Source organism: Monodelphis domestica, chromosome 5, assembly GCF_027887165.1.
Source record: "Monodelphis domestica isolate mMonDom1 chromosome 5, mMonDom1.pri, whole genome shotgun sequence".
Classification (NCBI taxonomy): domain Eukaryota; kingdom Metazoa; phylum Chordata; class Mammalia; order Didelphimorphia; family Didelphidae; genus Monodelphis; species Monodelphis domestica.
The window spans coordinates 1,090,287-1,110,367 of record NC_077231.1 but is presented as its reverse complement, the minus strand read 5'-3'; the positions used below and the strand labels follow the sequence as shown (position 1 = coordinate 1,110,367).

Here is a 20,081-nt window from a genome sequence, read left to right as displayed (position 1 = left end):
GAGAAGGGGGCGCATTTCTTGGAGTTCAAACCCGGCACAGTGCCAGGTGGAAAGTGGAGAATTAGCTGGAAGGTCAGGGCCAGCCTCAGGGGGAGCTTTGAAGGGTCCGAGCACCAACCAACAAGGTTTATGCAGAATATGTTGGAGAGGATGCCCGGAGGGAAGGCAGGCTGGGGCAGCTTCTTGTGGCATTTTCCTGGCCACTCCCCAGGCCAAGAGGAAGCGTTCTGTGCAGAGGGGCTGTCCCTAAACATCTCCAGGGCTGGGAGAGCAAATGTCTCCTTCCAGGGCCGGACTCCGAGTGGAAGACTCTATGGAGAAGGGGAGGTTTAAGGCGGAAGAGAACTGAAAAGCTGGGGAGCTCCAAAAGCGAAACAGGATTTCATTGGATCCTGAAGGTAATAGGGAGCCACTGGTGTTTCTTGAACAGAGGGTGGTGCTTTAGAAAAATCACTTTGAAAGCTGAATGGAAAATGGACTGGAATGGGGAGAGACTTGTGGGAGATTGACCCATCAGCAGACTATTGCACTGTACCAGTGTGGTGGCACTATGAGACAACGATCCAGAAAACTTGAGTTCCTGTCCAGCCTTAACTACTCACTAGCTGCGTGACCCTGGGCAGGTCTCTTAACCTCTCCTAGACCTCAGTTTCCTCATCTGTGAAATGGTTGTAATCAATAGCTCCGAACTCCCAGGGTCGTTATGAGTATAAAACAAGATATTTGGAAAATGCTTTTCAAACTTCAAAGCACACTATGAAAGCTAGTAATTGTTGTGATTTTTAAGAAGTCTCCTCTTCTGTGTTCAATAGGCATGTGGTGGACTTGCTTCCTTCCACCTTGAGTATGCAGAGGGAGCACGAGCTTATTCCTTACAATGTCTTCATTTGAGACATGCAACCCAATGGATCACTTTGTCCAGGGATTCTCTGATACTCGAGATTGTAGAGGCTCCTATCCCCAAGCTTCCTTAGTCCTTGGGAGCCAGTGCCTGGTGCCCAGTTTTCTCTCTACCTCAGCCCTTGCTCTCTTACTACAGTCCTTCAGGCTACCTGTTGATGCACCCCCAAAGAATAAAATTTTCACAAAGGTGCCTGCAACAATGAAGGTACTTAGCTCCTCCTTTATTGGGAAGATTGAATTGTAATCTCCTGATTGTAACAATGAAGATACTTAGCTCCTCCTTTTTTGAGAAGATTGAATTGTAATCCACAATCTATTTTTAGATTTTAATCCCCAAAAGGTGGTAACTCAGTGTTTGACGTAGATCCACCCATTTTAACCACAAGAAGGTGTTAAGTAACTACTGTTATGGTAGGATTTGGGGTGAGGAAATGAGAAGAGGGAAACATATAAATAAATTCTGATTTATTGTTTGGGAAGGATAGGAAGGAATAAGGGTTTAGGAATAAACTTATACTTGATTTAAAAGCTAATATCTATAACTAAGCTATATTACTAAGCTAAGCATTAACTTCCAATATCCAAGTCTCACTCCAGGAGTCTGATCACATAGGGCCAGGATGCCAAGTTGGCAGATGTCCAGGTAGGCCCCGAGATCTTCTCACTGATGCGGCCAGCAGCCAGATCCAAAACCTCTTTCCTCTGCTGGTCACAGGGAAAATCCTCTTCAAGCTGTAGGTCCTTCCAGAAGAGCAGACTCTGTTGAGGCAACTGTTGGGCATAGAATTTTCCCAGATCCCAAGGCCCAGGCTCCCTTGGGACCCCCAGTCACACGCTCCTGTCAATCATTCTTTAAGGTTTGGGTCTCTCAGTTTTTGCAACAGTTTTTGCAAACCTCTCATCCTTTACCACACTACAAAAGGTGAACTAACCAAAAAAAGGTGTTAAGTAACCCAAAAGGTATAATCTAAGCAAAGAGGGTGTGAACTAAAGAGTGGGCAGTCCTGGAGAAGAGCATCTGCTGTGATTGGTAGATGTGAAATTTAGAGGAGGTGACACAAGAGAAAAAGATCTCTAAAAAGAGGACCAGAGGCCAGAAGAAGAGATAATCAATTTGAGGAGATTTGGAAGAGTTCTGACTCAGAGGATAGACTGGAAGGTAGACACTTGAGGAGCGACCAGAAGACAGACACCCAGACTTCTTTTCATTTAGAAATTCACCGTCAGTGAGGGACAGGCTGACTTAGTAACTCTGCCTTTCTTGGAGGTAAGGCCCATCGGCTTGAGACTCTTTTCCCTGATTAGGGCCTTGGAATTTCTATCTGGCTCAAAAGAAGTCAGAGTTCTCTCTCTCTCATTCCTTAATATCTTCCCTCTATTGTAAATAAACTATCATAAATTCCATTTACTTTAGTAATTCATTTTGGGATTTAGAAATTAAATCCCTGGTGACCACCTATATAAATATTCAGAGTCCAACCACAATTAAATTTAATATGCTCCATGGCCCCCCTTTGCTTGACCCCTTCCTTCTACCCCTGCTGTTGCTGCCATTTACTTCCATGTTCACAGGCTAGAAATCCCTTTGTTCGATCGTAGCCCTTCAGTATTCTAGAACCTTTCTCTCCTTCCATCCCTCCATTCTTTTCCCAGACCGTGGTGTCTGCACCAGTGTGAAACCTCGTGGAATCTGTGCAGTGTTCTCCCATCTGCTCCCCATGATTTCTCTGTGGCTGGTTATTCCTTGCCAAATTCCATCCTTGAATTCTTCCCAACATTTGTCTCCTTCCTTCCTGTTCATGTCCTGCCAAATAGAGCTGTAGGAAATCAGAAGTTGTTCTTGGTAGTTGTGGAATCCCAGTTGGGCCCTCCACAGCTGTGGAATCCTTTTGTAGCTCCCTAATAAATCACTGACTTACTGCTCACAGGGACTTAGGCAGATACTCTCACCTCTCCTTTAGCTTAGCCCATCGTACAGCTTCCCCCCCAGCTAAGGGCCGTATCCTCACTCACCGGAGAGCTGCCTCTTTTGCCTTCTTCCCTAGCTCATATCATGCACATGTCTTCCTTCGCACTTTATTCAAAGGAGCTGATCCTTCTGGCCATCTTCCCCGGCCAAATCTAGGGGCCTTTTCTCCACCTTCCCTTTTCCTGACTGTCTTATAATGCAGTGCCATCAGTCATTCTCCCAGACGTTCTACTCCCACCTATCTGGCTGCTCTTTCCTGTTCTCCTTTGCTCACTACTCCGGGTTCCTGGCCTCTCATTATGGTTCTTTCTGGGACCTGAAGTCTTTAGCATCTGGTTGGGTGATGTAAAGGGTGAATATTATGGTTGAGACTGAAAAAATCTAAATTTAAATGGTCACCAAGGAAAATCCCAAATAATAAAATGCCCAAGTCAGCTGCCAAATTTTTATGGTGATTTAATTACAACAAGAGGAAGAAAATATTAGAGGGAGAGAAAGAGAGGGAGAGAAGGAAAGGAGTTTAACTCAGAACCACTCTGGCTCAGGCTGAGCCAAAGCAGGCGTTAAGCCTTAGAAAGCCAAGGCAAAGAAAGGGGTCAGTCCTTATCACTCACGTGACCGGTCTAAAGGAAAGCTGTCTGCGGGGCTCCTCCACCTCAAGCTCCAGGATCGAAATGAACTCTAGCCCTCCTCTTAGGAAGTCAACAGAACTCCAGAGGCTGTTCTCTACCTCACTTCCTGCGTCTCACATGTGCCAATGGTGGCTCAAGCTTGACTTAGGACTGCCCAGAGGTCTGTCCTTTTCTTACACATGTCTGTTGAAGGCCATTTTCTCAGATAATTAAATCTTGAGTTTAAAGCAGCCCTTCCTAATCTTGTTACCCTGAGTAGGGTGGAGATTGTAGTTTCCAAGACCTGATTCTGTTATTCCAAGTATCTCTATTGTTATTGATCAGGAAATAGCTAAATCCGATCTTGTCAGAATGGTCTGATTAGGGTGGATCAGTTTTGAAATTCACCATGATCCTTGAGCTCATGATCATGGAGGGGTGGAGGATTCCCCCAGCTATATGTCCAGCCTTGGACATCTCCAGTTGGCTGTTTCCCAGGCTTCCGGCCAAATAGGAATCCTCCTTTCCCCAACTTTCCTGTGACTGCAGCCACTGCCAGGATTGCCCACCGCCGCCGCGCCCCTCAGCCTTCAGCCTCCCCCCCCCCCCCCCCTCCCAATCTTGTGGTGTGAGAAAGGGCGAGAGCGATGGGGTGGAGCCAGGAGGTCGCAGAGTGCCCCTCCCCCGCCTCAGCAGCCGGCGCGGGCTGTCTTCAGAGAGGCTGCCTGCAGCATGTGGGCTCCTTTCTGGAGGGAATGGTCTGGCTTTGGTCCCCAGGCCTCAGGCCTATCCCTGGATTGAGGCAGGCCCCGAGCTGAGGAGTAACGCTGGAGGCTAGAGAGACGTGGGAACTAGGCGGTCCCAAAGGCTCACAAGGGGCCCCTCCCTGGGCACGGACTCGGGGGCTGGGTGGCCCGAGAGTCCGAGGCCTCCCCTCCTGCTCCTGTCAGCTGCATCCACAGGAAGGAAGGGGAGGTCCAGGCTCAGAAGCCTCGAGAGGCTCCCCAAAGGAAGGGGGGTCCTTGCTGTGAGCCTTCTCGGCCTTCTGGTCTTTGCCAGGCTGCTGTCTTCCCCGCTCCTCCCCCGCATGGCCTGCCCCCTCACACGGCGAGCGTCTCCCCTGTGCGCCCCCCTTGCATCCTGGCAGGGCCTTCTGGGGGGTCCCGTTGCCTCCGCCGGCTGCCGAAGCAGTTTTCCCAAGGCCGGAAGGACCGGCTCCCTCTGGCCCTGGCTCAGTGCGGAGACGCCCTCCTTGGCCCGGGCCTCTGGCTCTCTCCGTGTCCTGCGGCCCGGGTGCTCCGGCCGGTTCCTCGCTCCTCCGTGCCCGCCGCGCCGCGCGTGCGAGACACGACGAAAAACAAGGCCGGGCTGGCTCTGGCGAAGCAAAATGATCCCTGCCATGCAAAGGCGCGGAGGGCCTTTCTGGGAGCCCGCAAGAGCCCGGCCAGTCGGTCTGCAGGCCTTTCCAAAGAGGGGAAGCCGGCGCCGGCGCCTGCGATGGCGTCCGCCCGGAGTCCTCCCCCTGCCGTGCTTGACCTTCTCCCTCTCTTTTTGCAGATTATCAGCGCCTGATGACCGTGGCCGAGGGCATCACCACCCTCCTGTTCCCCTTCCAGTGGCAGCATGTCTACGTGCCCATTCTTCCAGCCTCCCTCCTGCATTTCCTGGACGCTCCCGTCCCGTATCTGATGGGCCTCCAGTCCAAGGAAGGCACCGACCGCTCCAAGCTGGAACTTCCTCAGGAGGTACCGTCCGTCGTGATTCGTCACATTGTGCTTGGGCGCTGGTTTACGTCACGTGAAAATGCCCACGTTCCCCCTCCCCCTTTCCCTTTCGTGCACGCGGTTCTGTACGCTTCCAAGGGCGGAGCCCAGGGAGTCCCGCTGGCGCCGTCTCTGTGGTCGATTTGCCGAAAGCCCTGAACGGTCACGTGACCGGAGCCCAAGTCTGTCCACTCTGCTGCGCCTCTTTCCTGTCCTGTGCGAGAAACGAGATGCTGCCCCACAGCTGCTGTGTGTGCGTGTGTGCGTGTGTGTGCGCGTGAGCATGTGTGAGTATGCGTGCAAGTGTGAGTGTGCGCATGAGCATGTGTGTGAGTGTGCGCGTGCAAGTGTGCATGTGTGAGTGTGTGCGCACAAGTGTGCATGTGAGCGTGTGAGTGTGCGCGCACAAGTGTGCCTGTGTGTGAGTGTGAGTGTGTGCACAAGTGTGCATGTGAGCATGTGAGCGTGTGAGTGTGCGCGCACAAGTGTGCCTTGCATGCGTGTGCCTGTGTGCGGTGGTCAGTCATTTTTCATCATGCCCGACTCTGTGAGCCCATTTGAGGTTTTCATGGCAGAGATAGTGGAGGGCGTGGCCATTACAGATGAAGAAACTGAGGCAAACGGGGAAGTGACTTGTTGAGAGTCAGCCAGCGAGGAAGTGCTTGAGGCCGGATTTGCACACTCTGCGCTGCGCCGCCCCGTGTAAGAGAGAGAATCCGATCCAGCAGTGCAAAGGAGCAGCCCCAGTGGGGGGAGGGCAGGAAGGGAAGGCTGACCCCCTCCGGCGGTCCTTACGGCTCTCTGGCCCCAGCCCAAGGCGGCCCCCGTAGACGGGACGTCCGCTAGCAAGATTCCTCCCCATCCCCCGTTGTCCTGCACTTCCATCTTAGCCTGATGAGCTGAGGAGGAAGGACAAAGCCAACCACTGGGCAAAAGGAGGGGCGGCCGGCAGCCTGCACCCCTCGGGATTCAGGGGATCCCTGTCTCCCCCCGCCTTGTGAGACCCCAAGAAGAAGGGGTTACCGCTTTAGGCCAGATGGGGGCAGTGAAGACTGGGGAGAAGCAGGCCTCCCCCAGGAGGAGAGCGAGCTCCAGAGCAGGGCTGAGGGGGACGCAGGGAGAGTCGAGGGGCAGGAGAGCTGCCCTGCCCTGCCAAGACCGAGAAGGGGGCAGCGCTCGCCTCCGTGTCCCTGGGGAAGGCAGTTTGGGCCCCCCCATTTCTGCAGGTGACGCCCGTCTGGTCAGGTGGCTCCCACGTGGCTGGCCTGTCCGGGCACTCTCTGGTCAGCGCTCGGTCCCTAAGGCTGGAGTGAAAATGGCCGTCGGCGCGGGTCGGGCCACGGAGGGAGCAGCGACTCCTCGGAGCCCTTCCAGGCCTTCCGTGCCCCTAGAGCGGCAGCCCGTGGCTCGGGCCTGGAGGCGGGAGCTCAGACAGCAGCTGCCTTGTGCTGGCCTCCCTTCCTCCTCGGCGGTGCCGCTTTGTCCTCCCTGCTGCCGCCGCGGCTCTGGGCTCCGGCTGGCCCTTCTTCCCCGGGGCTCGCCGCGGCCTGTCAGCTGTCTGAGACCTTCCTGCGTTTTTCCAGGCCTGATTTCGCTCTCGCCGGAGCTCGTTTGGAACCTTCGCCTTCCTGGGAACCGGCTTCTCTCGGGCTGCTCGCCTTCGCCTCCTCCCCATCTTTGGGTCTTCTTTACTTCCTGCGTCTTTATTTCTGGTCTTCCGGATGGTCCTGGTGGGAACGCCTTCCTCCCGCAGAATCTCTGCCATTCCCGGTTCAGGAACGAGGCTGGCCGGAATCACTGGCACTCAACGTGCGCTCCGCCGCCCACGTTTGGGCTGGGGGATGGGCTCTGGGCGCCGCGGCCGCTCCAGGGTGGGCTTGCGGTTCAGAAGGAGGGCTCCTCCAGACCCCAGGGCCGGCCGGCCTCGCTGCCTCTGCCCCGGCCTTTGCCACAGAACTCTCCACCCCTTTGAAGGCGGAATCCGTTAAACAGTGTTGAACAACAGATGACATGAGGGAGGGCTTTTGTTACAGCCGCCATATCAGTATGTCTGATGGGCCACACGGCGCAGAACTCCAGGCAGCCCTTGGCCTCCGCTCTCGGGACGTCTCTGGGCGCCCACCCTGGAATCTGCCTGGATTGCTCCTCCGCCGGGGTCTCAACCTCTCCTTGAGCCGGGAGGTTTCCGGGAGGGCCATTTTCCCTCCTCCTCCCACCCCACGTCCTCTTCCCGTGGATTGTAGGCTCCGTCAGGGCACCAGCGTCTTCCTTTTGGCTCCTCTTCCGGGCCGGGGCTTCGCGGAGGCCTTGGCACCTAGTGAGCCTTTAATAAATGTCTGTCGATTGCATTTGAAATCGTTATCGACAAATAGATACATTTTAGCGGGTTTTAAAGTTTGTGAGTTGCGTTCCATTTCAGCCCCTCGGCTTCTAAGTCTTCGCCGCTACAGGGAGCTGCGATCAGTCCTCTGACACCGACTAACCCTGCCTGAAACCTCTGGATAGCGACCTAGAAGGACCGTTGCACAGTTCCACATCGCTATCCACAGTGGTTGGATGAGTGTCCCAGCGTCGCCACATCCCTCCACATGGATTATTTTCCTTTAGCCAATCTGCTCGGGGTGGGGGATACCTCAAGGTGATTTTAATTTGCCCCTTTCTGATTAAGAGCAATTTGGAGCATTTCTTCATGTGATTTGATATAGGTTTAATTTCTTTGTCTGAAAATTCTCTCTTCATATCCTTTTACCATCCTTCAATAGGGGAATGATTTGTATTTTATGAATTTGAGTCAGTTCTCTATGGAACCATTTTCCCCTGGCTTCTTCCTCTTCATCTAATTGTGCTTGCATTGGGTTTGTTTGTGCAAAAACCTTTTCATTTAATAGGATCAAAGCTATCCATTTTATATTCTGTAACGCTCTATCTCTTCTTAAATCCCAAGTTCTTCTCTTATCCATAGATCTGACAGTCGACTATCCATGTTGACCCCATCTTGGTATAGGGTGTGAAATGTTGGGCTTCACCCCGTCTCTGCCATGCCTTTCTCCGGTTGCCCAGTGGTTATTGTCACCTAGTGATTTCTTGTCCCCAAAGCTTGAATCGTTGTGCTTGTCAAACACTAATAATCTGGTCATTTGCTATTATGTATTGTGTAACTAATCCACCCCACTGGTCTACTGCTCTGTTTCTTAGCCAGTCCCAGGCTGTTTGATGAGTACAGCTTTCTCGCACTGAGATCCCATACTCCCGGCCACCTTCTTTTACAGTTTTTTCATGAATTCCCTTCATAGTCTTGATCTTTTCTTTTTTCATATGATTTTTTTAATTGTTTTAATTCAATTAGTATGGCACTGAATGAGTACATTAATTTGGGTAGATGTCATTTTAATTATATTGGCTCTACCCATAAGCAAAAGACATTTCCCCAATTGTGTCGATCTGACTATAGTTTGTGGGAAGTGTTTTGTGAATGTTCATATAATTCCTGGGTTTTGTCTCTCCTTTAATCATCGACAGTTAATTTAAAAGGAATTCCTTTTAAATCTTTTGTTGCTGGGCTTTGTTGGTCTGTCTGGTCACGTAAAGGAACGCCGATGATTTATGTACATTTATTTTCTCTTCTGCAACTTTGCTCAAGTTAGTTCAACTAGTTTTTCAGCTGACTTCAGGATTACCCAAGTATATCCTCAGATTACCTACAAAGATCATGGTTGGATGTCTTCACTGCTAATTCTAGTTCTTCTCATTCCTTTTTGTCTTCCTACTTCTAGAGCTAATATTAAATTAGAGTGGCGATGATGGGCATTCTTGCTTCCCATGGCCTTATTGGGAAGGCGTCTAGTTTATCTCTGTTACAGTTGTGTTAGACAGATAATATTTGTCACTTTAAGGAACGACCCATTCATGCCTGTGCTCTCGGATGCTTCTAACAGGAATGGATGTTTTACTTCGTCAGAAGCTTCCTCTGCATCTGTTGAGAAAACCGTATGGTTGTTGTTGAGGTGGTCAGTTGTGCTGCTGGTTTTCCTAGTATTGAACCAGCCCTGCCTCCCTGGTGTAAACCCCGCTTGGTTTTAGTGTATGGTCTTCATGCTATATTGCTATAATCTCCTTGCCAGTATTTTATATAAAATTTTTGCCTCAATGTTCATTAGTGAGATTCGTCTCTGTTTTTCTCTGTTTTTGCTCTTCCAGATTTAATTATCAATATTATGTTTGCGCTTTAAAAAGAATTTGGTAGGATGCCTTCTTAAGCGATTTTTTCACATAGGAGGGGGATGGGGGATTCACTCCTTAAATGTTCGATAGAATTCAGTTGTGAATCCATCTGATCCGGGGCCTTTTTCTCATTCATTGACGGCTTGTTCAGTTTCTTTTTCTGAGTTGAGATTAATTAAGTTCTATTACCTCTTTAATCTGGACAATTTGTATTTTTGTAAATATTCATCCATCTCACTTAGATTGTCAGATTTGTTTGCATGTAATTTGTAAAATAGCTCCTAATAATTGTTTTCATTTCTTCTTCATTTGGAATGCATTCATCCTTTTCACCCCCCCCCCCTTTTTTAAATAGTCAATGGGGTTTAAGTGACTTGCCCAGGGTCACACAGCTGGGAAGTGTCTGAGGCCAGATTTGAGCCTAGGACCTCCCGTCTCTGAACCTGGCTCTCCATCCACTGAGCTGCCCAGCTGTCCCCTTTCCTTTTCACTGTTGATACTGGTAATTTGGTTTTCTTCTTTCTAGCTCTCAAATTAATCAGTGATTTATGTATTTTGTTGGGGGGTTCCTAATTAAATCAGGTTTTAGTTTCATTAGTTCAATTATTTTCTTTCAATTTTATGAACTTCATCATTTATTTTCATGATTTCCAATTTAGTGTTTAATTGGGGATTTTAAATGTGTTCTTTATCTAACTTTTTTAGTTGTATGCTCAATTCATTAATCTTTTCTTTCTCTATTTTATTGATGTAAACAATTAGAGATATGAATTTCCCCCTAACCACTACTTTGGCCATATCCTTTAAATGTGCTATGTGGCCTCATTGTCGTCATTTTCCTTAATAAAATTATTTATTGTTTCTATGATTTGTTCCTTGATCATTTCTTCTTTAGGATTAAAGTATTTCGTTTCCAATTACTTCTTAATCTCTTTCAATAGACTTCTGTTGAACTTTATTTTTATTGCATTATGGTCTGAGTGCATTCACTATTTCTGCTTTTCTGCATTTCATTGTGAGGTTTGTATGCCCATATAGCACACAATGATTTTTTGTGTACGTGCCATTGTTAAAATTAAAAGTATTCTATTTTATGAGGTTTGAAGAATACAGAATAAGAAAAGCACGTGCAACCTACTCACAATGTCCTGCCTGCTAGGTAGAGAGACGTGCATGCCTAGAAGCGGAAGCAGAGAGAGAGAAGTAGGTGGTACAGTCAGGTTAAACTCCCATTTTGTTCTCGGCCCAGGTGGGTATCTCCAGTGAGATTATAGGGAATTCTGGGAACTACCAAGGACTTCTGGGAATTGAAGTCTGAGGTTCAAATCTCCATTTTTACATCCCTCCGTTTGATTCTTTGGGAAAAGTTTCCCCAAAAGGATCATGAAAACATAATCAACGGAAAGATTACAATAATTGGAGGATAAGAGGAAAAAAAGAACAAAACCAATGATTGCCGGACGCATTGACAGAAAGCCAGTTAGGGGGCAGGCATGAAAGTACACATACAAATAAATGTTCAGTCAACCACACCCAAAGCTTGTGGTCTGGAGGCTTCTTCATGGTGGCGTCTCCAACAGTTCAGCTCTGGATTCAGAGAGGCAGCATGTTTCTTAACCTAAAATTCTTCTCAAAAGCAATTTAAACTTTGCAGTTTAAAATAATAATATTTTTACAAAGGCCAATCATTTCTAACTTTTCTAAAATTCTTTTCACTTCCTTTTTTTTTAATTATTAGAATTATCTAATTCTGAGAGGAAAAAGTTGAAGTCCCCACTAGTATAGTTTTATTACCTATTTTCTCCTGTAATTCATTTAACTTTTCCATTAAAAATTTGGATGCTACACCACTTGGCACATATATATTTAGTATTGTTATTACTTCATTATCTATGGTACTTTTTAGCAAGATTAATTATGTCTAACATGATGATTGCTCCTCCTTCTTTTTTTCTTTTTATTAGAAACACAATAGAGTCTACTTCAACCTTTATTCCGTAAGTGTGTGTACTTCAAATGTATTTCTTGCAAACAGCATAATGTAGGATTCTGGTTTTTAATCTATTCTTCTGTTTGCTTCCATTTTATAGGTAAGTTCATCCTATTCACATTTACAGTTTTGATAATTAGCTGTTTATTTCCTTCCATCCTGCCTTCCCTCTGTTTATTCTTCTCTTTCTTTCTTTCAACATATCCTGTTTTACTTCTGAAGTCCATCTTCCTTTCTATAGGTACCCCCCTTCCCTTTTCCCTGAGCCTTTTTGCCTCCTTTTAGGGTTTTTCTCTTTTCTTCTGGCTTTTAGGGACATGTAGATTTCTACATTTAACAGAATACGTACTTTATTCCCTCTGAGTGAAATCTGATGAGAGTATGGTTTAAGTGTGGTCTGCCCCACCGCCATCTTGCCCTTCTACGTAATATTTTTTTCAGCTTCTTTTATGAGATAATTCATCCCATTTTAAGTCTCTTCCTTCCGTCTTCTTCCAGTGTAGTCTTTTTTATGTTCCCTTAATTTTTCTTTATATCTTCCCATTACAGACAATTCACATCTGTACCCTTTTAATTGACCTAAATATTGATAAAGATCACAGGAGTCAAAAGTATGATCTCATATAAAATTAAAGATCGTTTAACCATTTAACTTTATTGAATCCTTACTTTTCCTCTTTCCCATTTACTTTCTTATGCTTCTCTTGAGTCTTCTCTTTGACTGTCAAGTGTTCTATGAAGCTCTGGTCTTTTCATTGGGAATTCTTGAAAGTTCTCGATGTCATTAAATATTCATTTTTTTCCCCTTGAAATATTATACTGAGTTTCTCTGGGTTGCTGATTCTAGGTTGTAATTGTAATTCCTTTGCCTTCCAGAATATCATATTCCAAGCCCTGTGATCCTTTAAGGTGAAAGCTGCCAAGTCTGCTGTAATTCTGTTTGTGGCTCCATGATATAGGAATTGTTTCTGGCTGCTTAAAATACTTTTTTCTTTGTTCTGGGAGCCCTGGAATTTGTCTATCATATTTTCTAGATTTTTCCTTTTAGGATCTCTTTCAGGAACTGATAAATGGATTCTTTTAATTTCTATTTCACCCTCTGATTCTAAGATATCAGGGCAATTTTCCTTGATAACTTCACTTAGTGTGATATGAAGGTTCTTTTTTTGCTTTTGGTTTTCAGGCAATCCAATGATTCTTAAATCATTTCTCCATGATCTGTTTTCTAGGTCAATTATTTTTCCAATGAGAAATTTCATATTTTCTTCTATTTTTTCATTCTTTTGCTTTTATTTGATTGTTTCTTAAAACCTTATGGAGGGGGCAGCTGGGTAGCTCAGTGGATTGAGAGTCAGTCCTAGAGATGGGAGATCCTGGGTTCAAATCTGGCCTCAATTACTTCCCAGGTGTGTGACCCTGGGCAAGTCACTTGACCCCCATTGTCCAGCCCTTACCACTCTTCTGCCTTGGAGCCAACACACAGTATTGACTCCGAGACGGAAGGTGAGGGTTTTTAAAAAAAAAGCCTTATGGAGTCATTTTCTGCTTGTCTAATTCTAATATTTAAGGAAGCTACAGTGAGCTTATGTATCTCCTTTTCTATTTGGCTAGTTTTACTTCTAAAAATGTTTTCTTTTGTGCCTCCTTTTTTTTCTGTTTGGTCGATTCTACTTTTTAAGTAGTTGTTTTCCTTAGCACATTTTTCAATATCTTTCTCTTTTTTGTGTTTCCTTTACCAAGCTCTTGATGCTTTTTTCCCGTGGTTTTCTTCCATTACTCTCACTCTTCTGCCTCCCTCCCTCCCTCCCTCCCTCCCTCCCCCATTTTTCTTCTTACTCTTTTAAAGTCCCATTTTGAGCACTTTCATTAACTCTTCTGGAGAATGAGACCAATTGACACGTTTTCTTTGATACTTCGCATGTAGCTGTTTTGTCAATGCTGTTTCATTCTCTAGTTGTATCTTGAACTTGGAGTCAGGTTCGTTTTTTGTCACTTGATGGTATTATTGTTTTCTTACCGTATATTGCAGTTGAGCTCTGTTTGTGAATTGGACAGTGTTGTCCCGTGGTTTTTGTGCCGAGGCTTAGAGCTGCGCTTTGATTTGCACCCAGCCCTCTCCCTGAGCGGCTTTCACTAGTAGTGGACCTCCCTGCTGGCTTGTACTGAGAGCAGTACTTGATGCTGACCTCCCTGCTGCCTCACACTGGTAGGAGGCCTGCTGGAGCTCTGTAGGAAGCAGAGACGCCCTGCTGGACAGCTCCAGGGCTGGAGCTTGGCCAGAGGCAGAGCCTCAGCTCCCGTGGGTCCTTCTGGGGTGGGCTTGGCCAGGGCCGTGCTCCTTTGAAGAGCTCCCCAGCTCTTGCGGTTTGTGACTGGTGAGTTTTGAGGCTGATACGAGTTTTCCTCTCCCTTTCAGGCAAACCTGTGCTTCGTGGACATTGATAATCATTTCATCGAGCTGCCTGAGGAATTCCCACAGTTCCCTAATAAGCTGGATTTCATCCAGGAAATCTCCGAAGTCCTCCTTCAGTTTGGAATCCCCCCTGAAGGGAGCCTGCGCTACAGCGAGAGCAGCCTCAGACTCAAGTCTGTGGTTCTGAAGGACTTGGCCAACGACAGGAAGAACGGAAACGTCTCTGCCAGCACGGCCCACGTGTACGAGTTCCTGAAAGGCAACGAAACCATCGCCCGCCTTCAGGCTCTCACCAGGAGGACGGGCGTCACCGTGGACCCGGCGGCCCTCCCCCCCTGTCTGAGCGAGAAGAGCTTGAAGCTGCAGTGCGAAGAGGCCGAGATGCGGGACTACAAGCTCAACGTCCAGCTTCGGGAGGTCTTCGCCAACCGCTTCACCCAGATGTTCGCCGATTACGAGGCCTTTGTGATTCAGACGGCCCAGGACCTGGAGTCGTGGCTGACCAACAGGGAGCAGATGCAGAACTTTGACAAAGTAAAGAGCTCTCTCTTTTACTCTGATCCCCGGGAGTGAGGAGGGGCCCTTGTGCGCCGTCAAGATTGCCCTGTTACTGCGAGAAAAATGCCTCCAGAAACCCGACGCGCTGCCCGTTAGGCCCTTACGCATGACCCACGTAGGGAGTCGGCAGGGCTTCCTTTTCCCCCAGATTCCCAGGCCAGACCCCTGAGGGTGCGGATGCTTAGTGGTCGCCATCCGGGAGATCTCCTCACGGCCTCGAGCACGACTTCTGTTAAACATGCAGCCAGAAGTGCAGCTCCGGGGCCCAGAGCCCACGTTTCCCTCCTCCCCAGTTAGGGAATCAAGATGGGGTTTGTCCTGCTCCTTGTCCCGGGGAGAGCCGTTCCCGAGGGCGATGCTTCTGGGGGCTCAGAGTAGGAGTAGCTGGACAGCCGTTGCCTCTCCCACGTCGTGTTGGCGGAGAAAGCCCAGGGAAGCTGTCTCCAGGGGAAGGTTGATGAGCAGGACTTGGCCTCTAGGAAACAATGAATACTTGTTCCCTCCCTGGTGGCGGGCTCTTGGGCTGGGGTCACGCCGGGCTTAGGCCACTGTCATTTTCACCCCTGACCTGGCCAGTGTCGAGGAAAGACGAGGGACCTCGGGCCACATTAGGAGGTGGCTGCAGGCAGTGTCAGCCCCCAATTTGGCCTCGTTTTCCTACTCTCCCCCGAGAACAATCCTGGGTGTTTCAAGCCTTGAGCAGTTCAAAATGTGATTTGGATAGCTCCCTTTCTACTATAAAAGGGTTCATCATCTGTTTTGGCTGTAAAAGTTACTTTTTTTTCTAATTAAATCTGTTCTTTTTCCAGTTTAATCTTATAGGAAAGTAACAGTTTCTCTTTGTGAAAGTCAGTGTCCGATTGGCTTTGAGTACAGAATGTTGACTTCATTGGAGGTCAAAGAGGAGGAAGAGTTAGATTGTTAACAAAACTCCAGGATTCTCATCAGAAATGCGTAATCAAGCAAGGCAACATAGTAGCCTCAGCTTTCAGCTTTGCAAAGCTAATTATCAGTGTGATACTTTGTGAGAACCTGTCCGTCTGTTTCTACCTTGTGTACTATGTGCTACTGCTGCGGGGAAGAAGGCACTTGAAAAGCTTAGGGTATGGCGCAGTCCTCCAAGAATGGAGGGAGAGATTAAAGAAATCACATTTCTGCTTTTAGACACGGCTGCTGCTCCCTAAATGACACCCCGAGGCCTTTGAAGTGCGTCCCAAAGTGCCTGCTCCATCTTCTTTGGAACATCCTCGTCTTTGCCAAGCACTGGGCACGAGCACTAGGCATGAGGATTGTTTCCAGGGGGATGGATACTGGACGACCTTCTGTTTTTACTTTCTTATGTATGAGAACAACTTTCATGCGTGGTGGCCAGATTTCAGCTGCCCAGAAATCTCCCAGAGCTGGCAACATTTAGCATTTCCTTTTCAGCCTTCCTTTCCGTTTAGAGTGGATGCTGAGTCTTGGGTGCAAGGCAGATGAGGGGCAGGGGCTAGACAGTTGGGCGTAAGTGACTTACCCAGGGTCATGCAAGTAGGTAATTGCTGAGGCCAGATCTGCACGGAGGTCCTCCCATCTCCAGGCCTGGCTCTCTCCACTGAGCACACGTCGCTGCCCCTTCCGTATTTCTTAATCTTGTCTGTCTGGTGTTGAACTTGATTATTTTGATGCCTGTTCTGTGAAGGGCGGCTAGATAACACAGTAGATCAAGCCTTGGCCCAGAGTCAGAAGACCTGAGTTCAAATCGGCCTCAAACGTTTTCTAGCTGTGTAACTAGACAAATCTGCGGCCCTTTCTGCCCCCATTTCCTTGTTTGTCAAAGAAAAGGATAATGGCTAATATCTGCTAAAATGAGGATAATCCCCCTCACAGGGCCCAAAAGAAATGTTTGCAGAGTAGTGAGTGCAGTGCCCGGCACCTAGTAGGCATCTAAGACGCGTTCATTTCTTTCCCGGGGATTTAGGAGCTGGTTTTTCTTCCTGAGTCTTTGGGAAGCTTGACGATGAAAATGGATCCTTTTTGGGTCCTTCCTGTAGATGTGAAATCTGAAGCCCTCCGTCAGTCATTGGGCCCAGGTGTGGGAGGGCACGACAATGATCGGGATAGCCAGCACTTCCCCCGAGCTCGTGCGCTTGGAAAGCCTGCCGAGGAGGACGTCTCAGCGCCAGGCTGAGGTGTGCAGCAGCCGGGGAAGGAGGGCATCCCCAGCATGCGGACACGTGGCCGGGGCAAGAGCACAACGATGGAGCAGCTCGTCCAGGGCGGCTGGACCACGGAGTCCAGGGGGGAGACGTGTGGGAAAGGCTAGGAAGGGGCCCAGGAATGCATCTGTGACCCGAAAGACGGTGCCGGGCACGTCGAGCTAAGACTGGTCAGAGCCGGGTGGACCTTGCAGGAGGAGGCCAGGCCAGAAGCCCTGAGAGACACGGAGGCAACGCTCAAGCCTGGGTCTGACAGGGAGCTTGGGGCTGCCATGGGCCTCGTTCATCGTCCAGAGGAAGGGCCTGGGGCGAAGGGCGCAGGAGAGGGGGAGCCCGGGGCGACGGGGCCTGCAGAGAGGTCCAGGAAGACAGGAACCGCCAAGGAGCCCTTTGCGTTTGATGATGAGCTCCGGAGCTAGATCACAGAGACGGTCGAGGGGCAAATATCTACGTGAGGCAGATGCGGCTTTCTCAGGGAATTCGGCGAGGGGGAGGAGAACCATCCGACGGGAACGTGTGGCGATCGTGGGGGTGCAGGGAGCAGCGTGGGGGGGCTGCACGAGAGGGACGAGGCAGGCATCAGCCTGGCCTGAAGAAGGACAGGGGGGAGGAGGGTGTCCGCAGGGTGCGAGATGAGAAGGGCGTCTCCTGACAGACGGACTCGGGTTTCTGCGTGAGGAGAGTTTGGGGAGCAGAAAGAAGGGGTGCAAGCTGTGGAGAGAGATGGAGAATCGGTGAAGGAGCCGCCGTCGGATCGCCTTGTGGCCCACCGGACATCCCCGAGCGCGCTGAGCAGAAGTGGAGGAGGAGGGGGTGACCGCGGGACTGGCGGCAGCAGTCTGAGAGGAGGGGATGCTCGGGGAGAGCAGCGTTGCTTAGACGGCCCGGAGTCGGGCTAGCCACGGGACGCCAAAAGGAAGAACTAAGTGACAGATGATGACGCAAGAAAGGGACCTTTGAGCCCCTCCAGTGGACGTGCCATGACGGAATCCACGGAGCGCCGGGGATATGGGCGGGGGGCGGGGGCCCTCGGAGGCCGGACCCAGCGACGTGTGAGCCAGTACCAGGGCCCTCCTCACTAACTGCCTCTTCTCTCCTACAGGCCTCCTTCCTGTCCGATCAGCCCGAGCCTTATCTCCCATTTCTCTCACACTTCATTGAGACGCAGATGTTTGCCACCTTTGTGGACAATAAGATTATGTCCCAGTGGGAGGAAAAAGACCCTCTCCTGCGCGTCTTTGACTCCAGGATCGAGAAGCTGAGACTGTATAATGTCAGAGCCCCGGTTCTGCGGACGTCCATTTATCAGCGATGCAGCACTTTAAAAGAAGCAGGTATGTCCAGTTTGTCACTGGCAACACAGTGTCACGCCTAGTCCTTTTTCTTTCTCCGTGGAATTCCCATCATGCATCTTCCTTGTTTCTCCCAGCGACCCGTGTCTGATGACATTTTGGGACTGAGGGGGAGGGAACAAAGACCAGGATGTCTACCTTTCGTTATTGCCCCACCCCCCGTCTTCTGGGGAACAGGTGCAAACATTCCCTCTTTTGCGGACGTCTCAATTTCGGGGAACACATAATGAAGCATGATTAGAGTCAACTAAGTGCTGAGGTCCCAAGATGTTCGCTTCTGTCTCGTTATTTATGCCCCCAAAGACGTATTTCTCCACCACTTTTCCCTGGATCATTCCGCACATCTCGGCTCCCACGTAACAAATCTGAGATGCCTCCTGACTTATAGATATGTAGTAATACCAATGGCCAAAATGACGCACACACAATACCACAAATAACAGTCTGAGTCCTAACCGCCGTGAATAAGAGGCATTGAAGGCATTGAAATGAGGGATTTCCCCCCTTTTGTCATTGTATTCATGGCCGAGTTGAGGCTTGATTTTTCTTTTAGAATGTGGCAGTCCTTTAATATGGGCACACAGAATTGGGGATATTTTACTTAATAGTAAGCTATTTGCTGTGGACAAATGGCACGAATTGAAACTCTTGACTCTTAGCAGGACCAAAACGTACACCTAGTTCCAAATCCTCAGCGAATTGCAAAGTGAACTCTTCAAGAAATTCCATTTAAATCACCCGAGACAATATAAAATACTTAGGAATCTGTCTGCCGAGACAAACCCAGGAACTATGTGAACACAACTACAAAACACTCTCCACACAACTAAAACTAGATCTAAACAACTGGGAAAACATTGATTGCTCATGGGTGGGACGAGCTAACATAACAAAAATGACCATCCTACCTAATAAGTACCTAATCTACTTATTTACTGCCATACCCATTGAACTACCAAAAAACTTTTTTACTGAATTAGAAAGAACAATAACAGAGTTTATTTGGAAGAACAAAAGATCAACAATATCAAGGGAAATAATGAAAAAAATGAAAAGAAAGTTGGCTGAGGAAGTGACCTCAGCAAGACAGTCTATGCTAAGCCCAAAGATCCCAGCTTTGGGGACAAAAATCCACTATTTGACAAAAACTGCTGGGAAACTTGGAAGACAGTGTGGGAGAGATTGAGGTTGGATCAACACCTCACACCCTACACCACGATAAACTCAGAATGGGTGAGTGACTTGAACATAAAGGGGGAAACTATAAGCAAATTAGGTGAACACAGAATGGTATACATGTCGAGATCTTTGGGAAAGGAAAAACCAAGCAAGAGCTAGGAAAAAAACCCCACAAAATGTAAAATCAATCATTTTGATTACATCAAATTAAAAAGGTTTTGTACAAACAAAACGAATGCAACCAAAATTAGAAGGGAGGTCACCAATTGGAAAACGATTTTCATTACAAAAACCTCTGGCAAAGGTTTAATTACTCAAACTTATAAAGAGCTAAACCAGTTATACAACAAATCAAGCCATTCCCCAATTGATAAATGGGCAAGGGACATGAATAGGAAATTTTCAGTCAAATCAAAACTATTAATAAGCACATAAAAAAGTGCTCTAAATCTCTTATAATCAGAGAGATGCAAATCAAAACAACTCTGAGGTATCACCTCACACCTAGCAGACTGGCTAACATGACAGCAAAGGAAAGTAATGAGTGCTGGAGGGGATGTGGCAAAGTAGGGACACTAATGCATTGCTGGTGGAGTTGTGAACTGATCCAACCATTCTGGAGGGCAATTTGGAACTATGCCCAAAGGGCTATAAAAGACTGTCTGCCCTTTGATCCAGCCATAGCACTGCTGGGTTTGTGCCCCAAAGAGATAATAAGGAAAAAGACTTGAACAAGAACATTCATATCTGCGCTCCTTGTGGTCCTTAGGGTACAGCAGCAGTCATGGCCTTTTTCCCTTTAATTCCTTTTAGTTCTCTTTAATTCTCCTGATTAAAAACTGCATCCGTTTCTGGTATTGAATCATTGATTGAACCTTGGTGGCAAAGATCTCCGAATTTCCAGTCACTGTTTGGTCCCAGGAA

The 20,081-nt window shown here is 48.2% G+C and overlaps 1 protein-coding gene across 3 annotated transcripts in view; it reads left to right on the top strand.

Moving 5' to 3' along the window:
* Positions 1–20,081, top strand: part of DENND5B (DENN domain containing 5B) — a 118,391-nt gene that overhangs the window by 52,177 nt on the left and 46,133 nt on the right. For all 3 annotated transcript variants that reach the window (XM_007502530.3, XM_007502529.3, XM_007502531.3), the window contains exons 4-6: positions 5,041–5,228; positions 13,874–14,404; positions 17,729–17,960. In XM_007502530.3, coding sequence (XP_007502592.2) covers positions 5,041–5,228; positions 13,874–14,404; positions 17,729–17,960 — 951 coding nt within the window. The remainder of the gene's footprint in view (positions 1–5,040; positions 5,229–13,873; positions 14,405–17,728; positions 17,961–20,081) is intronic.